Genomic DNA, 19,681 nt, shown 5'->3' with positions numbered 1-19,681 from the left:
CAGGATGTACAAATGCTGCGGATGTGGCTAATTTTATGCTAGCAGTTGCTATTTGGGCGCCAATTATAAAAGTTGAAGACTTTTAATGTGCTTCTTTGCACATGAGCTGCTTTTGGGGTATAGTTTTAATGGCAGTGGTCTCCAAGTTGCTTTTTAAGCTAGTTCCCATAAATTAAAGGCCCGGGCTCAGTTGTAAAATCGAATTAATAGGTGGTCGCAGACCTCAGTTTTTAAAAATCTTCAAATAATAAAGGAAGAAATATTGCTAGAAGCGATTGTTTTGAGGGCCAACCTTCTTGGGAGGGGAACTACGCCTCCCGGTGTCATCTACCAAGTACTAGTGTGATTTATTCTGATCAGTTTCCATCTTTCAATTACAATTTGTGTATACGTGTGGGTTCATCTGTCCATCAAAGTGTAATTAAACATTTCCTTTTTTCGAGGGATGGCCCAAGCCCCAGTAATAGATTTGAAGGGTGGTCTGTTCACATATATATATAGTTTATCTCTCTCTTACCCAACAACCCCAGCAAACACCCACATGGCTCTCGCTTATCCCCTATTATCTATGAATAGACTAGACATCTTATGGATAACCACAACGCCTAACACCTTTGGGATTGTGTCACGAGGACGTGGCAATTGCTTACCTTAGTTGTTGATTGCTTTCCAATGATTTTCGTTTAATTTTTGAGACCCTCTTTTTGAAGTCGCAAATGGTCGTACATTAGTGTGAAACAGTAGTTTCACCCGCAGACGGGAAGTTGGTCAGCACTTGAATTCCAGTAGTAAAAGGGCATCTAGGCTCAGTTCAAAGTCATCCAGGTCCCCTCGCTCACTTAATAAGTTGGTGGATACTAGGAAACTAACGCAATGGAGGCCCAGTGCCAAGGTGGGGTCACCAAGAGAAAATCACCCGAGAATTGGGCTACATTGCATTTGTGGACGTGGTCCCAATGGTGAGAGATGGTTAGATGACCAGTGAGAGTCCAATGGAAGCATCTCCTAAAATTTAGGAAACTGCTATTTTGGGCCACGAAATCTATTCACGTCATTAGCTTCAGAATGAGAAGAGAAACATTTTATTACTCTGCCACTAAGTCAACTGAGCAACCGGTTGAAATATTTTTAGACTGGAAGGTACAAAACGGGAAAACCATGCATGAGTGCCACTTGGCATACTCTTGGGCATTTTCCACCTTGAGAGAGAGAGAAGCGTTGAAATAAACGTGGGGGACTGCATTTTTCATCCGGATGGTTGGATTGTTGAAGGTACCAGAGCTATTGTGTGCAAGCTTCCCTCTCATGTACAATGTAGTGCAAGAAGTGATGTCCTTCACACTCTACACTGCTCTCTCTCTCTCCCCTACGTGCAGTAACGTGATGCCCCACAAGAGGGCTCTTCATTTGACAACTACAGTTGTGTGGTCTTATGCTTCTGTGCCGAGGCAAGAGCCTCTTTGAGCAGGAACAGGAGTAGCTAACTGTTATTCCAAAAGCAGGCACTGGTGAGGGTGATAACCTCATCTTATAGGTGCGTTTTTAGCGTTGGTTATGCGCTGTTTTTGGACTATTTTGCAGCCGTATGGATGCTAGAAGCATTGGGAACAGTGCCCCACTGTTAGAGGACGGTTCCAAGACTGTTTAGGGCTGAAAACAAGGTAAAAACCAGTAAATACAGCAAGTGTAATTGCTGTTTATGGGCTGAAAACAGAGGGTTTATGTCTTTGGAAGCAAGTTCCAGCATAGGGATTTGTTCAGGGCGAGTTTTGGGACTGTTATGTTGCCGAAATTTAGCTAGAACATGTGTGATCTAGTTGAATACAAGTGAAGATCCCCATGAGTCTAGTTTGGTAACTTTACCCTCTAAAGGAATAAGGAAATACCGAAAGGGGTGCCAGTTTTTGGGGCCTACAGGTTGTCGGCGTATGCTCGGAGCATTCTAGCTGCCAAGTCGTGTGTGCTTTGAAGTGTTAATTCCCGTTACAGGTTCCTTCTGCAAGGTTTCTCTATTTTTGTTTTGTTTTTTTGTTTTCGGAGTCGGGTAGGGCACGCCCGGCCGCTCCCCTCATACACCAAAAAAGTATACAAGAAGAACGACCAGGACTATGCACCCAGAAACCAAAGGCAGACGCTTTTGTCACTAGTTTCCTCTAGACTACGAGAGTTCAGAATTATCTACACTCTTAGGGCCATGACTAATCCCTTGAGAGACCCACTCGCCACTTGGATTTGGGCGTGACAGCGACCAAGTACCTTCGTTCAGAGGCCCAGGTACTGCGGGGACTTGCTTCGGCCTTCCCTTTGGAGTTGCCTCCTCTAGGTAACTTATCGCTCACCTCACTAAACTGCCTTTGAAACCTGACGGTTGTTTCTCTGTGTTAAAGCTTAAAGTAAAGTTTTGGGTGAAAGCCAAAGTCTATCGCCCTACGGGCCGGTTTCATGGTTCTGTTGCCGGGACAGAACCACTTTTTCCTCAAGAAGTGAGCCTCAGCTGGTTTGGTGAAGACGCAGAGTACGGGAACGCGGGATTTAACTATGGCCGACAAAGGGAAGGGTATTATGGAAGAGGGTTCCTCTTTGAAGGATAGGCAAGAAATTCCTACAATGTTTGAGGTTGGCGTGAGTTCACGCCCACCCCGGTCTATACCTCCTGTTGATGTGAATGTTCCCCTAGTGCAGGGCTTTATGACTGGGCAACTTGAAGATGATGTGTTCAGGAATCAGTTAGTTGCAGTTGTGAACGTCTTTTCCCGACTGGTGCAGAACCCAAGGTTTATGGAGTTTTTGCAAGCGCCACCAGTGCGACAACAGTCAAGGCAACTCACACAGCCCATGGAGCCTGTTGAGGCTCAAGCCCAAGTACTTCATGCGTCTCAGCAGAAGAGGAAGCACTCGCATGTTGCGGAGTCAGGGCTCCAAAACAGGTTCCTTCCGTCCGTGAACAGGTGGTTAGGACGCCTATTCTACAGGCTTTGCGTGAGAGAGTGTATATATACCATGTACTAAGGAAGAAAAATGGGATTGCCAGCATACATATCAGAGTAGATGAAAATGGAAACGCTGAAATGGAAACAGAAATAGAAACAAAGACATAAACATCAAAGTTTTCGAGGGTTGAAATGAGGAAACACCACATCAGCAAGGGTGTCCGGATGTTCTACTAGCAATGTTTACAGTAACTCAAAAACTCTTTCATCTTGAAACCAAACATTCTGGACCATGTACAAACTAAAAACACAATTTCAAGACACGATATCAAGGAACCAAAGTTGAATTTTAATTTGCATCACTCAAATGCATCATAGCAAGAAACAGGACTCGAGAGTCGAGACACAACAATGAATCTTGTTCTTAAAAAAAGATAACAACTAAGGAGAGATTTCCTCTTCTACTTCAATAATTTGATCAGACAAGCCATCTTATTTACATAAAGAGGATACAACAGCCACTTAGGTTGTTTCCTGCGTCTGATGGACCGCAAGGTTTGCTCAGATGTGTGTCATTGATCACACAAGCCAACTCGTTTACATAAAGAGGGTACAACAGCCACATAGATTGTTGCCTGCACTGATAGACCGCAAGGTTCACTTAGGTGTGCGTCATTTTACCTTAAAATGAACCTTACTCAGTTAAGCAGCCCGAAACTCCGTCTTTCATGTGTGGAACATTTTGAAATGCCACATGGGAGCCATTTCAGGAATCCTGAAACATTCAGGATGAGAAACGTGTTCTAGGAGGTCACAATGCTGTTTTGGTGTTTCCCACATCCCGATTCCCAAGGGGACATTTCCCCCAACTATGATACGTATACCTTGTTATCCATCGTCAGTACAAGCGGACCTTTCTCCACTAGATGGGCTATGTAACACAGTGCCAAACAACATATCACTCTAGTGTCACTGTGGTCGTTTTCAGGAGCCATGCACAAAAGAGTGGCTTTTCAATGCCATGGCCACACCTACTTTCATGTAGGCTCCTCTATTGGACCCGAAATCACCCCAAGGAGTTGCGATGCTGAGCATGCCATGAGCATGGATCATACGGAGGTAGTTTAAGGAAGGCTTGTATGGAAGAGGTTTCCCACGGGGCATTCCTTCAAAATGTTATTGGACACTTATTCCTCAAAGAAGTTAGTGACTCGTGGTTGCAGACACCAGGGGTGAAAAAGCGCAACTGAAGTTATATCACCATCACTCAAAGCAGATATCCGAAGCAAATTATTGATTCACATTCAAATGACCGAGGAGAGGGGAAACCCTGATTGGCTGAAGTAAATGTAAACCAACAGTTGTACGTATATGACCCAGTCCCTAGAGCAAACTTACAAATTAACCAATTTTGGTGCACGAGAACTTACAAAGACAGTGTGCAATAGCCTTGAGAAAAGCAGTTGAAAACCTGTCATAGTAGAATAACAGGTCAATTGCCAAATTCTGACAGTCTTGGGGCAGTTTCATGAAAGGTCCATGTAGCCTTTGGCCTGCATTACAGCTAAATTCATCACAGTGAGTAAAAAAATACAGATCAAGGAAAATTTGCCAAAGGCACAATACCTTGATTCAGCTTTGACAAATGTGATGTGCTGAAGAATGGTATCAAGGTTGGCTGCAATGCCAGAAATTCTTCTGCTAAAACTGAGCCTTGAGGTGCAGAACGTCCAAGGTAATGAAGAACTTTTAAGATGGCCTTAAAAAAGGTACAGGAAGATTTTACAACTGCAACAGAAACATGTGTAACGCCATATAGCATGCTAATGATGGCACGAATTTCGTTACTTACCAAGGAAGAAGAGAAATGACTTTCCTTTAATTCCCATAGTAGCTTCGGAAGCATTTGGAGCCATTGCTTTTGGAAATCAAAACTATTTGTAACAAGAGTTCCATTACCAGCCTGTCCTCTGTTTAAATCTGACTACGTTTTTACAGAGCCTCACGTCAGCATCCACGCAGTAACGTACAATAAGAGAAGCAAACGACCAAAACATCGTGCATAATACTCAGTGAGAAATAGGCTCTAAATCTAGGAAACTTGACAATAAACCATGCAAACAGATTTACCGGTTGTAGTATTTCTGCAATGCAGGATAGGCAAACAAGCTTAAGCTTTGAAGTAGGTTTACAACTTCTGAACACATTTGTGAAAGCCTGCAGCAGCAACAACCCAATTTAACTTGTCACCAACAAACTCACAGTCGAACTCTTAAAAGGTTTAAAGCACATACAATCACTAGTAGCCCTGTAGAAGTTAAAGATATGCAGATATCAGGTTGAAAAGTCCAGCACAATACATGAAATTTGCACACAAGATTTAAAGACACAAAATGTAGTACAGTCAACATTAAAACCAGTTCACATGTGTACTTGTCAGATTGCTCCAGAGATTGGTGAATTCTCTGTGCCTTCAGAGAAGACAGGAGAAGTGTATAGCACTTATAAGACCCAATATTAACCATCTTTAACCTTTTGGCCCACAATTTCCCTATTTTCCACTTCTGTTCCAGCAATTGCCATCTAACGACATCCTACAATTCAAAAACTTACATGCTTTTTACACCCACAATTCATGTTCTGAACCTTTGCTCGTACCCATCCTTCACCCCCGTTTACATTCCTGTTCTCACCCCAAATTCCATGCAACTACGCTACATTTTATGCCCACTCTACAAGTTCCCATGTATAAACCATTGCACATGGCAGATCTCCATTCGCCCTATCTTCCAACTGCAGCTTCATGTATGTTTTATTCAGATAATGTGATGTTTGAAGCAATTCAGCTGGAGTTAAGACTGCCTATGGACAATAATTACACCTTCTTTTTTATTCCTCGACAAAAAGATCCTTCTATTAGTTAATGAAACTGCCCATAGGGCTACAACAATCATGGTGGGGAGACTCTCCCAATGAAAAAACAGCATATGTACAATGAGGCTGAATCAAGAGATGAGAGGAGCGAAAAGCCACACAGGTGGACGGTAGTGCCATCTGAGCACACCTTGGACCATGGTGAAGAAAGGCCCAGGTCGCTAGAGTCGAAGGAAAGCCTCTCTACGCTCCCTCATGCGGTCGGAGCTGCCCTGGAGTCTCTCAAACTGTCCTCTGAGAGTATGGATCAGATCTAGCCAAAGATCCCGAACTGTCTCTGCTGGTGGTACAGGGCGAGCCTCGAAGATGCGGAAGCAGCAGGCCCCCCAGGTGAACCAGAGTGTCAGGCCGCAGATGAGCTCCCAACACTCCTCTCTCTCACTGCACGACTCCTATGGAGTAAGCTCTATAGCAGGCTGGAGTGTAGGTCGACCCCCCTGCATCACTATCATTCTGATAGCTCAAACTGAAGGCCGGGCCCGTGAGAGTGGACCAAGCAGCTGCCCCCCAAGTGTACTGCCGAGCTGTGGAAAGAGCTGGCATCAGCCGAAGAACACGAAGCCAAACCTGATGTGCTTAAGGACAGTCCCAAAGACGGTGGCGCTGACTCTCCACAAGATGGTTACAAGTTGCACATGCTGCGGAGAGACCACTATGTACAAGCCAGCTCCCAATTGCTGTAGCTCGCCAGCCACTGGAACAAAGTGACTCGCCTCGGCTGTCTGAAGTCCCACAACCTCTCCCAAAAAACTGACAAGAACTCAGCTGTGAGACCCTCCTGGATGGTTGGCTGAGGAGAAGGGTCCCTCCAAAAGCACTCTCCAAGATCCCACTGCACTCGTGCCAATGGACAGCTCTCCCAAGCCCACAGCCTCCAGTGGCCAGTCTCAAGAGCTGCTGGGTCAGGATCTATGATACAAGTCCTCCCGCAAATGCCCACCACTCGGATCCTCTGAAAACAGCACTATGCCACCTGTAGGGCCTCTTCTGAAACTCAGTGTAAGCGTCCCTCACCGTGTAGCTCGAAAAACAGGGAGGGTACAGTCTCCGAGAAAAGCCCAAATTAAGATGAGAACCTCCAGCCGCGTGAAGGCCCCTATCCATCTGGGCACTGCTGACTCGAGAGGTGTGAGCCACTCAGCTGGTACTGCCTCTGAGATGTCCTGACACATGCTCTGCATCCCTCTCATGCCTTGTAGTTGGATGCCCTGAAGCTCCTTTGACAAGCCTGAGAACTGTAGCCAGTCACCTAAAGTGCGTACTGGACCCTCTACCATGGGACCCCGGGAAACATGAGGCCTACTACCAACCAAGTGGCCTCTCTGAGAGCTAACCATGGGGTTCCAAACAAGGGGTTGTCTCAAGCGCTCCTCCGTGCAAGTAGGTTGGCACAGCTCCAAGCTTCTCCGCAGCTGCTCCTAGGAACAGAGCGGACTCACAGCGAAGCGGTCCTCCAGTCTCCTGCTCAAGCCAACTCTGCGCTTTGTGAAGATCCATCTGGTCAAAGGTCGCCAGGGGCCTCCAGCCTGAGGCATCCTAGCACTAAGTCGCTGAAGCAGAAACTCCTTCTAGGGCTCCTTCCCTGGAAGAAGTCCTCTGACGATAAACTTCCCTAGAAGGGCTCTTCTCTATTGTGCTGGGTCTATGTTGCCCAACCCTCCCTGAGAACAAGGAAGAATGATGACCTGCCATGCCACTTTGGCCCGGGCTATCTGAGTGTCACGCCCTGACAAAAGGAAGTTCCTGATCAGCCTCTCTACCTGGCTGATGCAAGAACTCGAAAAGAGATGTATAGTAGCCAACAACACCTGGTTGGCCACTACAACTCTGCTTGCCAGAGAAAGTTGTGCGGAGCTCCAATGTAACAACTTCCTCCTTATGGACAGGAGAAGGGGAGCAATCTACTGCTCGGGAGACAAGTCCAAGCCAACCTGACAGCCCAAGTATCGAACTGTAGTCCCTAGGGAATCCATCTGAAACCCTCACCTGGCATCCAATCAGGCGTAAGAGCACTACCAACCAAGAGCAACTGACTTTCTCTAGTTGATCAGTGCGCCTGATGCACAACAAAAGGTCTCAAGAGCCTGCTCACACCTATGAAGGTTGGCCTCCTGGCCATCCAAGTACAAGGCTGAGTCGTCTACAAACTCAGCATCCAGTAGCTCATCTCCCTGAATAGGGAGCGCTAAGCCACGTAAACCAACCTGCTGTGAAACCAAAAACCTGCTCATCGCCTCAGCATAGAACAAAAAGAGGAAGGGGGTAAGAGAACAGCCCTGTCTAACCGAATGTGTGAGAATGAAACGATCACCTCTACCTCCTGAAAAAAGTACCTGACTGTGTGCCCGTCTGTACAGAGCTGACACACCTCTGATCCAAGCATCTCAGAAGCCCATCCTGGGTAGAGTGCCATCCAAAAAGTCCCAGTCAACTCTATCGTAGGCCTTCTCAAAATCGAGAAGAAGTATCACCAGATCCTCACCATGGAGCCGCGCAAGGGCAGATGCCTCCCAAAAAGTAAAGATGTTGTCAAGGATACTACGCTCCTTGACAAAACCTGTCTGTGTCCCATGTATAATGCTCTCTAGAAGTGGCTGAATCCTCAAACTCAGATCCTTGGCAAGAATTTTGTAGGATGAGTTGAGGATGGTGATGGGCCGCCACTGTCGAATCTCATCCAAGGAGCCACCCTCCTAAGAAATGAGGTAAATCAGGCCCTCACTCATGCTGTCAGGCATCTCTCTTCTGTGCAGGATGTACTGAAAAGCGCTGCAGAGATCTGAGCCAAGCAAGTCCCAGTACTCCAAGAAAAAGCTGGGAGTCAAACCATCCTCACCAGGACAGCTACCAGGGGGAAGTGCTTCAAGGGCCGCATGTAGCTCCTCTAGCTGAAGAGGCAGCTCAAGCCTCTGGCGCATCTCCTCAGTCAAAAGACAAGGCATCTATGCCCACACCTGCTCTCTGCATGCATCCTGACGCTCTGACTGAGGCTCTGCAGACAGTAGATCACGGTAAAATTCAGTAGCAACTGCACGTATGTCCTCTGGCTCTGAAGCAACTGAACCGTCGGGCCTCCTCAACTGGCTGACCTTGGCATGTGTGTGCCGGGGTCCTACTGCCTCAAAGAAAGCGCCTGTCACTCTGTCACCCACCTGGGTCCACTGAGATGCCTGTCGATAGAAAGCAAACTCATGGCGCCTGTCCTCTGTACTGACCAGATTTTGGCGAGCCTACTGCAATTGCTCCTCCAACCAAGGACTGTCTGGATGCTGCTCCTGCATCCTCTGCAAGGGAGCAACGCCCCGTTTGAGACGCTGCTGCTCCTCTTTGGCTGCAGCCAGGCGAGTCGAAGACTTTTGAAGAAAGAGTCGACCAAGCTGAGCAAGTCCTGAGGCCACTCTGTCAGCAAGAGAATCCCACATGTCTAAGCTCTCTGTCCAAAGAGCCCCCACTCGCTCTCTCAGCGCAGAGTCCAGCAAGACCCTCTTAGGGATGCGTATCATCGTGCTCCCCCTCCTCTGCCTATCTGTCATTGTGAGGACACTGGTGCATGGTCCGAAAAGGAAGTCCCAGCCAGAATGCAAACTATCCCTCCCAAGTCACAGAAGTGGTCACTAGTGTAGAAGCGATCTATCCAAGATAGATTCACTCCTCCCACTCTGCGGTCCGAACGAGAGAAGGCCAGGTTGTATGGGGGCCTCACAAAGCTAGAATGCTGCCACACACTGAAACCCGCAGTCATATAAAACCTCTCCCAAGCTGCCAGCTCAACTCCATGCACAGAAGTATGGCTACCTCCAATTCTGTCAGAGGGGTCCTCCAACATGTTGAAGTCACCCCCAATGCACCATTGCTCTGCCTGCGGCAGAGACTCAACAATCCGAGACCAAAACTCTGTACGTGTATTCGCCACATTGGGCGCATAGATGTTCAGGAAGCCCACGAGGCAACCCTGAACTTGCATAGTGATCCACTGAGCCCTGCCTGGCACAAGAATCCCTCTGCCCACAATGGCCTGCTGCAAAGAATCCGCAATAGTCATACATACCCCTCCCTGGATGCCTCCAGGTCCAAATGCAGCTGACCAAAAAGTCTCATATTGTTCACAACGTCTAATGCGGCTCTCACACAGATGATGCTCTTGTAGCATAAGAAGGTCAATCTCTCCTCCCACAAGGCATCGCTGAAGCTCCTGACGTAGTCGGCCCCTCTGACACTGAAATTGAGGCCCACCTAATCCCTGCACGTTCCATGAGACAATCCTCATGGGGAGCGAGAGAGAACCGATGCTCCAGCAGCAGCTAACCGTGTTATCTTCGAGGCAGGCTTCAATGGGGAGTAATCCGCATTCGAGTGTCCCCGATGGGGATTACTTCGATGGAAAGTAATCCACATCCGAGCGTCCCCGAGAGAGGCGTGACTGCAAAGAGTGTCTAGCCCAAGCCCAAGTAGAAAGAGCCGTGCACAAAGCAACCTCCTTTGTCCAAGAGTCCAATGTATGTGTACGTAACATGACGGGCTCTCCGTGTCAGCAGAGAAGTGAACCACAATGTGTCTACATCCTGCAGAGTCTCGAGGTGTCACAGTAAACTTGGCCAATGGCTACTGAGTTTGAACCAAGTTTGTAACCCCTAGGTCTCCCATGTGATGAGAGAACTCTAGGGCCTATGTCTGCAGCCACTCCAACACTGAGTCTAGAGTCCACTCAGCCTGGTCCCTGCCGCATAGGAGAAAAGAGAAGCCAACCGATGAGTCCAAGGTCTCTATCCACCTAGGTGCAAGGAACAGTACATAAACTCTGAAGCAGGCTGCCTCAAGGTCTTGTGAGGTGTCGCCGAGAAACCGTGTAAAGCAGTAGGCAAAGAAATCCGTATGACGAGGAATGTCGAAGCTCGTCAGACCACGAGCAACCTCCTCTGTTTGGGAGTCCTCATGTATGTGTACATAACATGGCGGGCTCTGCGTGTCAGCAAAGAAGTGAACCACAATGTGTGTACATCCTCCTGAGTCTAAAGGTGTCACAGAAAACTTGGCCAACGGCCACAGAGTCTGAACCAAGTCTGTAAACCCTAGGTCTCCCATGTGATCAGAGAACTCTAGGGACTGTGTCTGCAGCCACTCCAACACTATGTCTAGAGTCCACTCAACCTAGTCCCTGCCACATAGGGGAAAAGAGAAACCAAACGCTGAGTCCAAGGCTCCTATCCCCCTAACTGCAAGGAACAGTACATGAAATCTGAAGCAGACTGCCTTAAGGTCTGGTGAGGGGTCGCCGAGAAACCGTGTAAAGTCGTAGGCAAAGAAATCCCGACGACGACAAATGTCGAAGCTCGTCAGACCACGAGGAACTACTGCAAAGGGGGGCGTCTGCACCCAAAGAGGGGGTCGCAAGAAAGGCTGTCCCTCTCTTGCTAAGCGACTCGTGGCAAAAGCACTGCCAAGAGATCTCCTAGCAGCCGAAGAAGGCCCTGCCCCCTAGGACAGTTGCGGGGATGGAGCGGGAGGAGATGTGGGAGCAGGGGGGCTTGAGGGAGAAGGGGGAGAGGGGGGGCGAGCGGGAGCGGCAGAGGGAGGAGGGCGAGAAGCAGAGGCAGAGGGGGAGGGTGGAGGGTGGAGGGGGAGGGATGGAAGAGAGGAACTCGTGGGGAGGAGGGGCTGTCGAGGGTGAGGCTGAGGTGGAGGTTGGAGAAGGGACCTTGTTCTGCTGAAGAGGGTCGAATCAGTTCCATGTGGGAACCCACTGCTGCTGGGTAGGAGCCTGGGACCACTCTGAGTGCCAGGCTGGCGCGGTGGTCCCTGCCGACGTCGACCACGAATCTACTGCCAACCCTCCTCTGCTTGAGTCCCAGGCTCGGAGGGTGGCTCTGCCTGCGTCCTCTTTGACTCTCTGCTGCTGCTGGCCAGCCCTTAAGGGCTGGGGCCGTGCCTGTGGTGTACGTCGGGGTCTCCTCTGTGGACAGGCCTGTCGAAAAATGAAACACTGATTTGGGAGGCCCAAATACTCCATGCTCTGTCGGAACCAACCCCCACTCACCCGAGGAAGTAGGATGATCTTCGGGAGAGTGGGTGTCCCTAACCAGAACACGTACTAAGGGGATGCCGGCCGCCTTGGCAGCTACAGTGGCTGGCCCAAATACTCCATGCCCTGTCGGAACCAACCCCCACTCACCCGAGGAAGTAGGATGACCTTCGGGAGAGTATGGGTGTCCCTAACCAGAACACGTACTAAGGGGATGCCGGCCGCCTTGCCAACTACTGACGGACCGTGCGAGGTGTCTCCAGGACAGTCCCAATCTTTGAGCCTATCCTGGACAAAAGTGGTAGGTACTCCCTCCTCAAACCAGGAAAGCAGACGGAGATGGGAAGGTCTGCCTCCTCTACCAGAATATTTGTAGCTGGATCAAAACCATGCCTCCACTATTGAAAGTGGGCTCGAACTGCTCGGATGGCCAAGGGGCTCATCGCGATGACCTTGGATGCCATCTCAAAAGTCTCGAACTCTATCTGATAATAGCCACGTCCGAGGAACTGAACGTCCAAGATCTTGCCCACCTCTGCGAGAAGGCAGGCCTGGAGAAGATCACGCAGCTCTCCTTTGCTGGGTCTGGTGCCGAGAATCTTGCAGATGACGGAAGTCGCCTGAAGGCGTTCAACCTCTGCGGCTAGGCTCGCTTGCTCTGTCGGTGAGAGAGCATGTTGAATGGTGGGCTCAATGGGGTCGGGCGAGGGGACTTCATTGGAGTCCTCTGTGGCGGAGCTTGAGCCTCCATCTGTGTCTGCTCCTATGAAGAAAGGGCGAAGAGGCGTCGGTGAACGGAGACTTCCTGCTGGACCGAGCATGTCGCAAGCGCTGACGAGACCAGTCAAGCAGGAACGAAGTGGTCGAGAAGGGAGGCCCAGGGGTAGTGTGCAGGCGGGCGGGGCAGCGGGCAAGCAAGCGGGCAGGGCAACGGGCAGGCAGGGCAGCGGGCAGGGCAACAGGGCAGCAAGCAGGGCAGGCGGGCAGCGGCAGGGGAGGCGGGCAGAGGGGTAGCGGGCAGGGCAGCGGCAGCGGGTAGGGAGCAGGGAGGCGGGTCAGGGGGTGCGATGGCGAGTAGGGGGCCGGGGGGGGGGGGGGGGGGGGGGGGGGGGGGGGAACAGCGAACCTCCTGCAATCTTGTCTCCTCTTTTGCAATGGGCTGAGAAAATGTACCACTTTTAAGCGTGTACTTGCCCAATTGATCAATGAGCAATAATTACACCTTTCTGCACAAAAAGTTGTGGGACTAATGCAGCCAATGTTTTTTACAACACCAATTAAGCAGATTATGTAGTGATACCCCTTCAAATTGGTCAAGCAAGTAAAACTAAGGTCTACGGGATTTGTGCTTAAGAAATAGATGGCAGAAAATAAGCGGAGCAACAACTATGTACAACCTTCCATACATCTGCAAGCATTTAAGACGGTGATAACTACACCATTTAGAAATCCAAATGCAAAATATGTAAACGCAAAGGAACCCACCTTGAGCAGTCGTAATTGGCGCGTTCTGCTGAGGTAGCGTAAAAGGCAAGGGACAAAAGGAACAAGCAGTTTCAAGTAAGAATCCGTGTTATTCTTGTCGACACTTCCCGGTGATAAGCCCAATGAGGATAGCATCTATACAGGTTTCAAAACCAAAGTCAGATGCGGCTTTTCAAACAAAGTGCACAACGAAAATTAAACAAAACACTCACCCGTCCATCCAGGACATCTTCAAAGTAGTCCAAAAGGTTTGTAATGTTGCGGTGCTCTTTGTATAACTGAAGGTCTCCAGCAATGATGGAGTCTAAAATAACCTCCAAAATGTTTATATTTAAGTACAATAGCAACTCCTCAACCTGACAAAAAATCATAAGACTTTCATTCAAAAACAAAGTCATATACACAGAGCAAACTTACAGAACAAGAGCACAACACAAGATTTGTACAAATAAGGCCTGAGCCTAAGTAGGAAACAGAGCTGGCTGCAAACTACATGAAGTAATGTGCTGAATAGTTGATAATTTCATAATAATGGATATTGAGCTTTTGAAAATTCATCATGTTCATTATGAAGGGATGCTTCCCCTTGCAGGGTAGGCAATGAGCACTTCATGCATCCCCATCGTACCTTAACAACGTTTGGTTTCTATGATAAATACACAATTCAGCATATCAACCAAGGGGAAGAAAAGAAAGAAGGGTTGGAAGGATACATACACAGAATTCTTGGCCATTCATAGTAAAGTAATCCTGGCTTTTTGATGAGATCTAAAATGCTTTCTCTTCATAGAATTCCAAGAGTGGAAAAAATACGTTCTTTGAAAGAATGAAACTGTTTTTATGTTGACCTCATTCCATGCCCATTTCATGTTTCTCTCAAACTAATTGCATATAAGTTCCACTTAAAACAAGTTTCAGAATGTTTACATCCAAGTAGAAAAAAAAAAGCAAAGTTCTAACCAAACCCCAACAATAACAGATAACATAGAAAATAAATATCCACACCCATACTTACACTGGACACTCCATATTTTTGATAATTTTCCTTAAAAGACACTACTTCAGAAAATATTGTAAAGCACAAAACGACATACATAGCAAACTATAGGAATGACATTCAAGGATCTCCGTGTTTGCTCCCAGGTTGTAGTGTAGCTCCAAATGGACCGGTCCTAAGCATCTAAGACCTTGATAGTCCATGATTGTCAAGAGACTAGGCATCTATATAAGTTCTGTTTCTAGCTCTCTTCATCTCATAGGATTCCAATCCTTCTCAATGATCCGCATTGGCCATCATATCTGCCTCTTGCTGAGAGAATTCCCTATCCCAACCAAGTGACACGTGCGCGTGCGTGAAGTGACACGCACGCATGCACGCACGCGCACGCACACACATCCTTTTGAAAAAAAAACCAAACAAGCCACTTCCTGCTCTATAGACAACACAAACTGGTAAATTACAACCTTCTTGGGTAGATTGATAGGGGGTGCACAGATTGGAAAGGAGCCAATCAATTGACGGTGTAGTAAAGGAACCATGTGTTCCTTCATCCACTTCTGAGGTAGTGCTCCTTTCCCAGCAGATCCTGAACATCGCATTTGATTTCCACTTGCCTCTGTATCAGCATCTAGACGCAGTTTCTGTTCAAGTCTAGGTTCAATTATAAGAATCAAAAGATGTATGGCTGCACAAACTTTTATCATGCATTCCATGCTATCTTTGTCAGGAGATTGACCCGAGCACACTAATGGAGCACATTCTGCCCAGCAATTTGAAAGTGCTTTAACAAGAGCTTCTGCCAGCTGTATTGGAAAACCTGTGATCACACACAACATAAATCAGACAATACGGACACACAAAAGCATAGCCCCACACATACACCTGCATTTGAACATCCAAAACCTTGCCCGCAATCATTAAACGAAGCGGGTATAATTTGGGATGATCCCGATCAAAATGAAGGTCACATATATACATGCTGTCAAGGTCAAGCAAGCTACATGGTTCAAGCCTGAAACTACCGCGGGCTTCACCATACTTGGACCCCTTTGACAGCGAGTCTCCACACAAATTATCTACTGCATGTTCTGGCAAATCAATGCAGCAAAAATTGTACGGAATTCTACATTTGAGTCAAGTGATTTACTGTGAAGCAGTCCGAAATCTTTATTCATACGTGTGTGATAAGCTTTACCTTTTCAATATGCAATGCATGCAAGAGCAGCCCCATAAAACTGCTTCTTAAAATAAGGCATTAGATTTAGTTTACAAATATGTTTGGCAATGCACGCAGGCGGTAGGCTGTACCCATCAGAGCTGAATGTCTATCAGAGTTCATTGACCACAAAAACATGCCTATGCCTACAACTCTTTAGCCACAGGTTTTCCATGATCCAAACCTTGACCCTTGTTGCTCTTGTCTCCGTTCATTCTCCAAGAAGCAATGAGTTCTGGCATGACACTCTTGTACCAATGCATAGCCAAGCCATATATCCCTCCATTCTGGAAAAAAAAACGAAACAGAAAAAGAAACCTAGTATGCATCACTTTAAAAATCTCTCTCTCTCTCTCTCTCTCTCTCTCTCTCTCTCTCTCTCTCTCTCTCTCTCTCTCTCTCTCTCTCGCGCGCGCGCGTGCGAGTAGAAGGCAGGAGTTCACGCCATCATTTTCTGCTGACTGGCAGATTAGGGTTCGCGTCAGTCTACAGCAGCCAAATTAGGGTTCACGTCGCTTTTAGGGTCGTGTCAGCCATAAGGGGACTGAGGAGTGTGCAGAAACGCGCAAGCAGGCAGAGGGCTCGCACCACAAAGGGCTCGCGCCACACTCACTGTACACAGCGCCCTGCGGGGCCTCCTCAAGCTGCGAGCTACCCGACAGTGGGGGCCGCGTGCTGTTCTCAGCAGGTACAGGTGCAGGTTTGGGGTTGTCTACAGCAAGGTTGTGCCCTAGTTATCGTGGATGGCTCCATCGAGAGCGCCTACAGTAAGGCAGTCCCGCAGAGGCTGCGTGAATTCCATTCTCCTACAGGTGCTAGAACAGGTGCAGACCCCGCTGGGGCTGCATCTACTATTTCGGCAGGACAGCGTTTGGACCATAGTTACCCGGAACGCGGAACGGGAACGGCGACGGGATCCCCGCGGAACGGGGGAACGGCTAGGGGTTCGGAACGGGAACGGCGCGGAACGGGAGGTATAAAAAACACCCAAATAGTGCATTTTTTAGCTTCTTGTGTTTAAATACAAGGAGTATTAGAGTGCTTTGACTATAATACTCACAAAAAACTCGTTTTGAAGACCATTCAATCTTGCTATGACTAGATGATGTGAGAGAGAGAGAGAGAGAGAGAGAGAGAGAGGGAGAGACTCGAGAGAGTGAGAGGGAGAGGGAGAGATTTGAGAGAGTGGGAGGGAGAGGAAGAGAGCTTGAAGGCTTAAAGCCTTGAGCCTTGAGAGAGTGAGTCTTGAGAGGGAGAGATCTTGAGAGTGTGAGAGGGAGAGAGCTTGAGCCTTGAGGATTAGCTTGTGGAGAGAAAGGGGGAGGGGGGTGCATTTTATGAGTCCTTGAGGCCTTGCACACTTCAAAAAGAAGCCCAAACATTTACTTCAATTTTTTCAATTTTTGCCAAATTTGTTTGTAGCCGTTGGCTGTTCCAGGGGCATTCCGGAAAGTTTTGGGGGCGTTCGGAACGTTCCGGAACGGCCGTTCCGGTTTGCACTGGCCACCCGGAACGTCAAACGTTTCGGGACGTTTCGGAACGTTCAGGAAGGGAACTGCCCCCCCGGAACGCCGGAACGGGGGCTAGGGGGCGTTCCCCGGTAACTATGGTTTGGACAGGTTTGGGTTCAGGACATTGGGCGCAAGGCCCCTCCATTATTTTGGCTTTTGGCTTTAAGGCTGACGCCCGCAGTAGGCTGTGGTTGTACCTTTACCCGCCGTGGAATGCTTGATGCAGATGTATGCTTAATGCATGAGACAATGTATGTATAGTGTGGATGCATATGTGCGCTTAGTGGCTCTTTTCCGGACGGCGATTAAGCATGAAGCTGAGTGATAAAGCCGACCCCCTAGAGGATGCCATTCAAAAGTGCAAAGAGGAAATGACGGAGACTATTACCAAGATGAACCGCAATCTATTGGGCACAATGAAAATGCTCGAAGGACGCGTCCTGATCCAAGAAAGCAAGATAAACGCACTGGAAGACCGAGTGACGACTCAGGATAAAGAGATTGCGTCACTCAAGAAAGATCTCGCCGAAGCACGATCAAGCAACACACTGGAAGAGGGCGAATTGCAACCCTTAGTAATCGAAGAAATCAACATGATCAAGGAGCAAGTACGGGCCATCAAAGAGGGAGAAGAGCAACACAAAGAGATGACGACATCTTGGGTGGATGTTCTTACAAAAACTTAACAGAAAGCGGATGAAGCCGAGAAATGGATCGAGGTGGCCAAGAAAGGAAAAGGCAAGGAGATAACATCCACGTCCACACCCACTATCATTAATCAGACACTAGAGGAGGAGCAAAGAAAACGTGTGTGCGCTTTACATGTGAGAATTTGCGGTCTTAAAGACAAAGGCAATGTGGACGAAGAGATAAAAGAACTCATGGCCTTGATGGGGGTTCATGAGCCGACGCACGCAAGAGCCTGGAGAGTGGGCAACATAAAGAAAAATGGAAGCAATGGCGAAACCTCAAAAGAAAGGGCACTCATCCTCCGTTTTCCCTCCATGGAAGCGAAGAAGTACTAATTGAAGAAAAGTCCAACTCTTAAAGAGACGGGCATTTTTCTCGGGGATGATCTTACCCTCTCGCAGATCGCTCATATGCAGGGAGTAATGCCGGAGATTAGAGCGGCAAGGGGAAAAGGCAAGATTGCCTTTTACAGAGATAGAAGAGTAGTAATACTGGAGTGGCGCTCCACATGACGGTGCAAGACTTATGGGACCACACTCAAAGTGGCGGCCTGGAACTGTAACGGATCCATGCTTCTTGATGTGGGTACTTTTGAGGATAGCTTTACTGGAAGAGACATCATCTTTACTCTGAGACACACCAGGCCCCTGGCCAATCCATGCCTCACATCAGTGGATACAGATGGGAGACAACTTACAAACAGGAGACACGCTCAGAGCATAGCGGACGGGGCTCGAGGGGAGTGGCAGTGTTATTTAGAGAGGATTTGCAGCCATTGATACATATAGACCGCAGGGATGAGTAGGCTAGGTACATGTGGGTGAGATTGAAAGCAGAGACAGGCAGATATCTCTACATTGCAATTTGCTACTTTCCCCCGAGTACGTCGATCTATGCATCACCCAGAGGACAATCCCCCTTTTCTATTTTGGATGATGACATATGGGAGTTCTCTAGAGATGGTGACATTATGATTCTAGGGGACTTCAATGCTAGGACTGCCCATCACCAGACAGTGTTTTATAATACTTTAGAGGAGATGCTCAGAGAGCTAGATGTTGTAGAGACGGGCCTGTCCAGACTATCGCACGATGCGGAATATACTGAGTATGGGCGACACCTGATAGACATGGGCACCGCACATGGACTGGCCATCTTGAATGGCCTACAGAGGTTTCCTGCTTCGGAAGGCTTCACATGCTTCCCACACAGACATGGAGCCAGCAAAGTGGACTATGTCATGGCACAACCGAGCCTCATCTCTAGTATCCAGGACCTCACGGTTGGACCTAGACCTGTTGGTGTGCCAGTGGATCATGCTCTTATATTGCTGACCATTTCTTTTCACTTTAGTGTAGCACACAGGCTACGGGCAGCAGCCCCTACTCGCTACACCTTCACGTGGGAGACGGACTCTGTATACATAGATGGGATCTACAGACGCCTGTGCACAGAGGAGCCAGGGCGACCTCTGGAATATGTTACTACTATACTGACACAAACACTACATGATGCAGCGGCATACCCACATACCCAGCCTGAGCAGAGGCGCCGTTCGGGGAGCATTCCCCAAACAGTTGGTATGATGAGGAATGCCAGGACACTAGAGCTAGACTTCAGAGGGAGGTGCTTTTGGGGGACATCACTCATAGGTAGTCACAGATTGACTTCCGACGCCTAGTGTGGCGGAAGAAGAGGGCATTTTTGGCAGAGTAGGATCTATACCAGCTATTCTTGAGTCAGGACTCACGTGAGGCGTGGAGGCTCTTTCATGAGCACTCCCCCCCCCCCCCCCTACCATCACTTCTACAAAGGCTTGGGGCCAGTATGCATCACCTTTGTACACAAATCCTGAGCAGCCCCCCCTTCCCGACCCCCCCCCCCCAATCCATGCCC

At 48.5% G+C, this 19,681-nt stretch overlaps 1 protein-coding gene across 3 annotated transcripts in view; it reads right to left on the bottom strand.

Annotated features, from left to right (window-relative positions):
* LOC147436210 (uncharacterized) overlaps positions 1–19,681 on the bottom strand; it is a 164,775-nt gene that overhangs the window by 22,577 nt on the left and 122,517 nt on the right. For all 3 annotated transcript variants that reach the window (XM_086489105.1, XM_086489103.1, XM_086489104.1), the window contains exons 8-15: positions 15,769–15,871; positions 14,833–15,185; positions 13,581–13,724; positions 13,369–13,503; positions 5,061–5,147; positions 4,783–4,914; positions 4,557–4,689; positions 4,361–4,483 (exon numbers count right to left, since the gene is read on the bottom strand). In XM_086489105.1, the coding sequence (XP_086345231.1) occupies positions 4,361–4,483; positions 4,557–4,689; positions 4,783–4,914; positions 5,061–5,147; positions 13,369–13,503; positions 13,581–13,724; positions 14,833–15,185; positions 15,769–15,871 (1,210 nt within the window). The remainder of the gene's footprint in view (positions 1–4,360; positions 4,484–4,556; positions 4,690–4,782; positions 4,915–5,060; positions 5,148–13,368; positions 13,504–13,580; positions 13,725–14,832; positions 15,186–15,768; positions 15,872–19,681) is intronic.

The sequence above is a fragment of the Adiantum capillus-veneris genome, chromosome 18 (genome assembly GCF_014529385.1).
Source record: "Adiantum capillus-veneris isolate H3 chromosome 18, ASM1452938v2, whole genome shotgun sequence".
Lineage (NCBI taxonomy): Eukaryota > Viridiplantae > Streptophyta > Polypodiopsida > Polypodiales > Pteridaceae > Adiantum > Adiantum capillus-veneris.
This window is presented reverse-complemented; position numbering and strand designations above follow the sequence as displayed.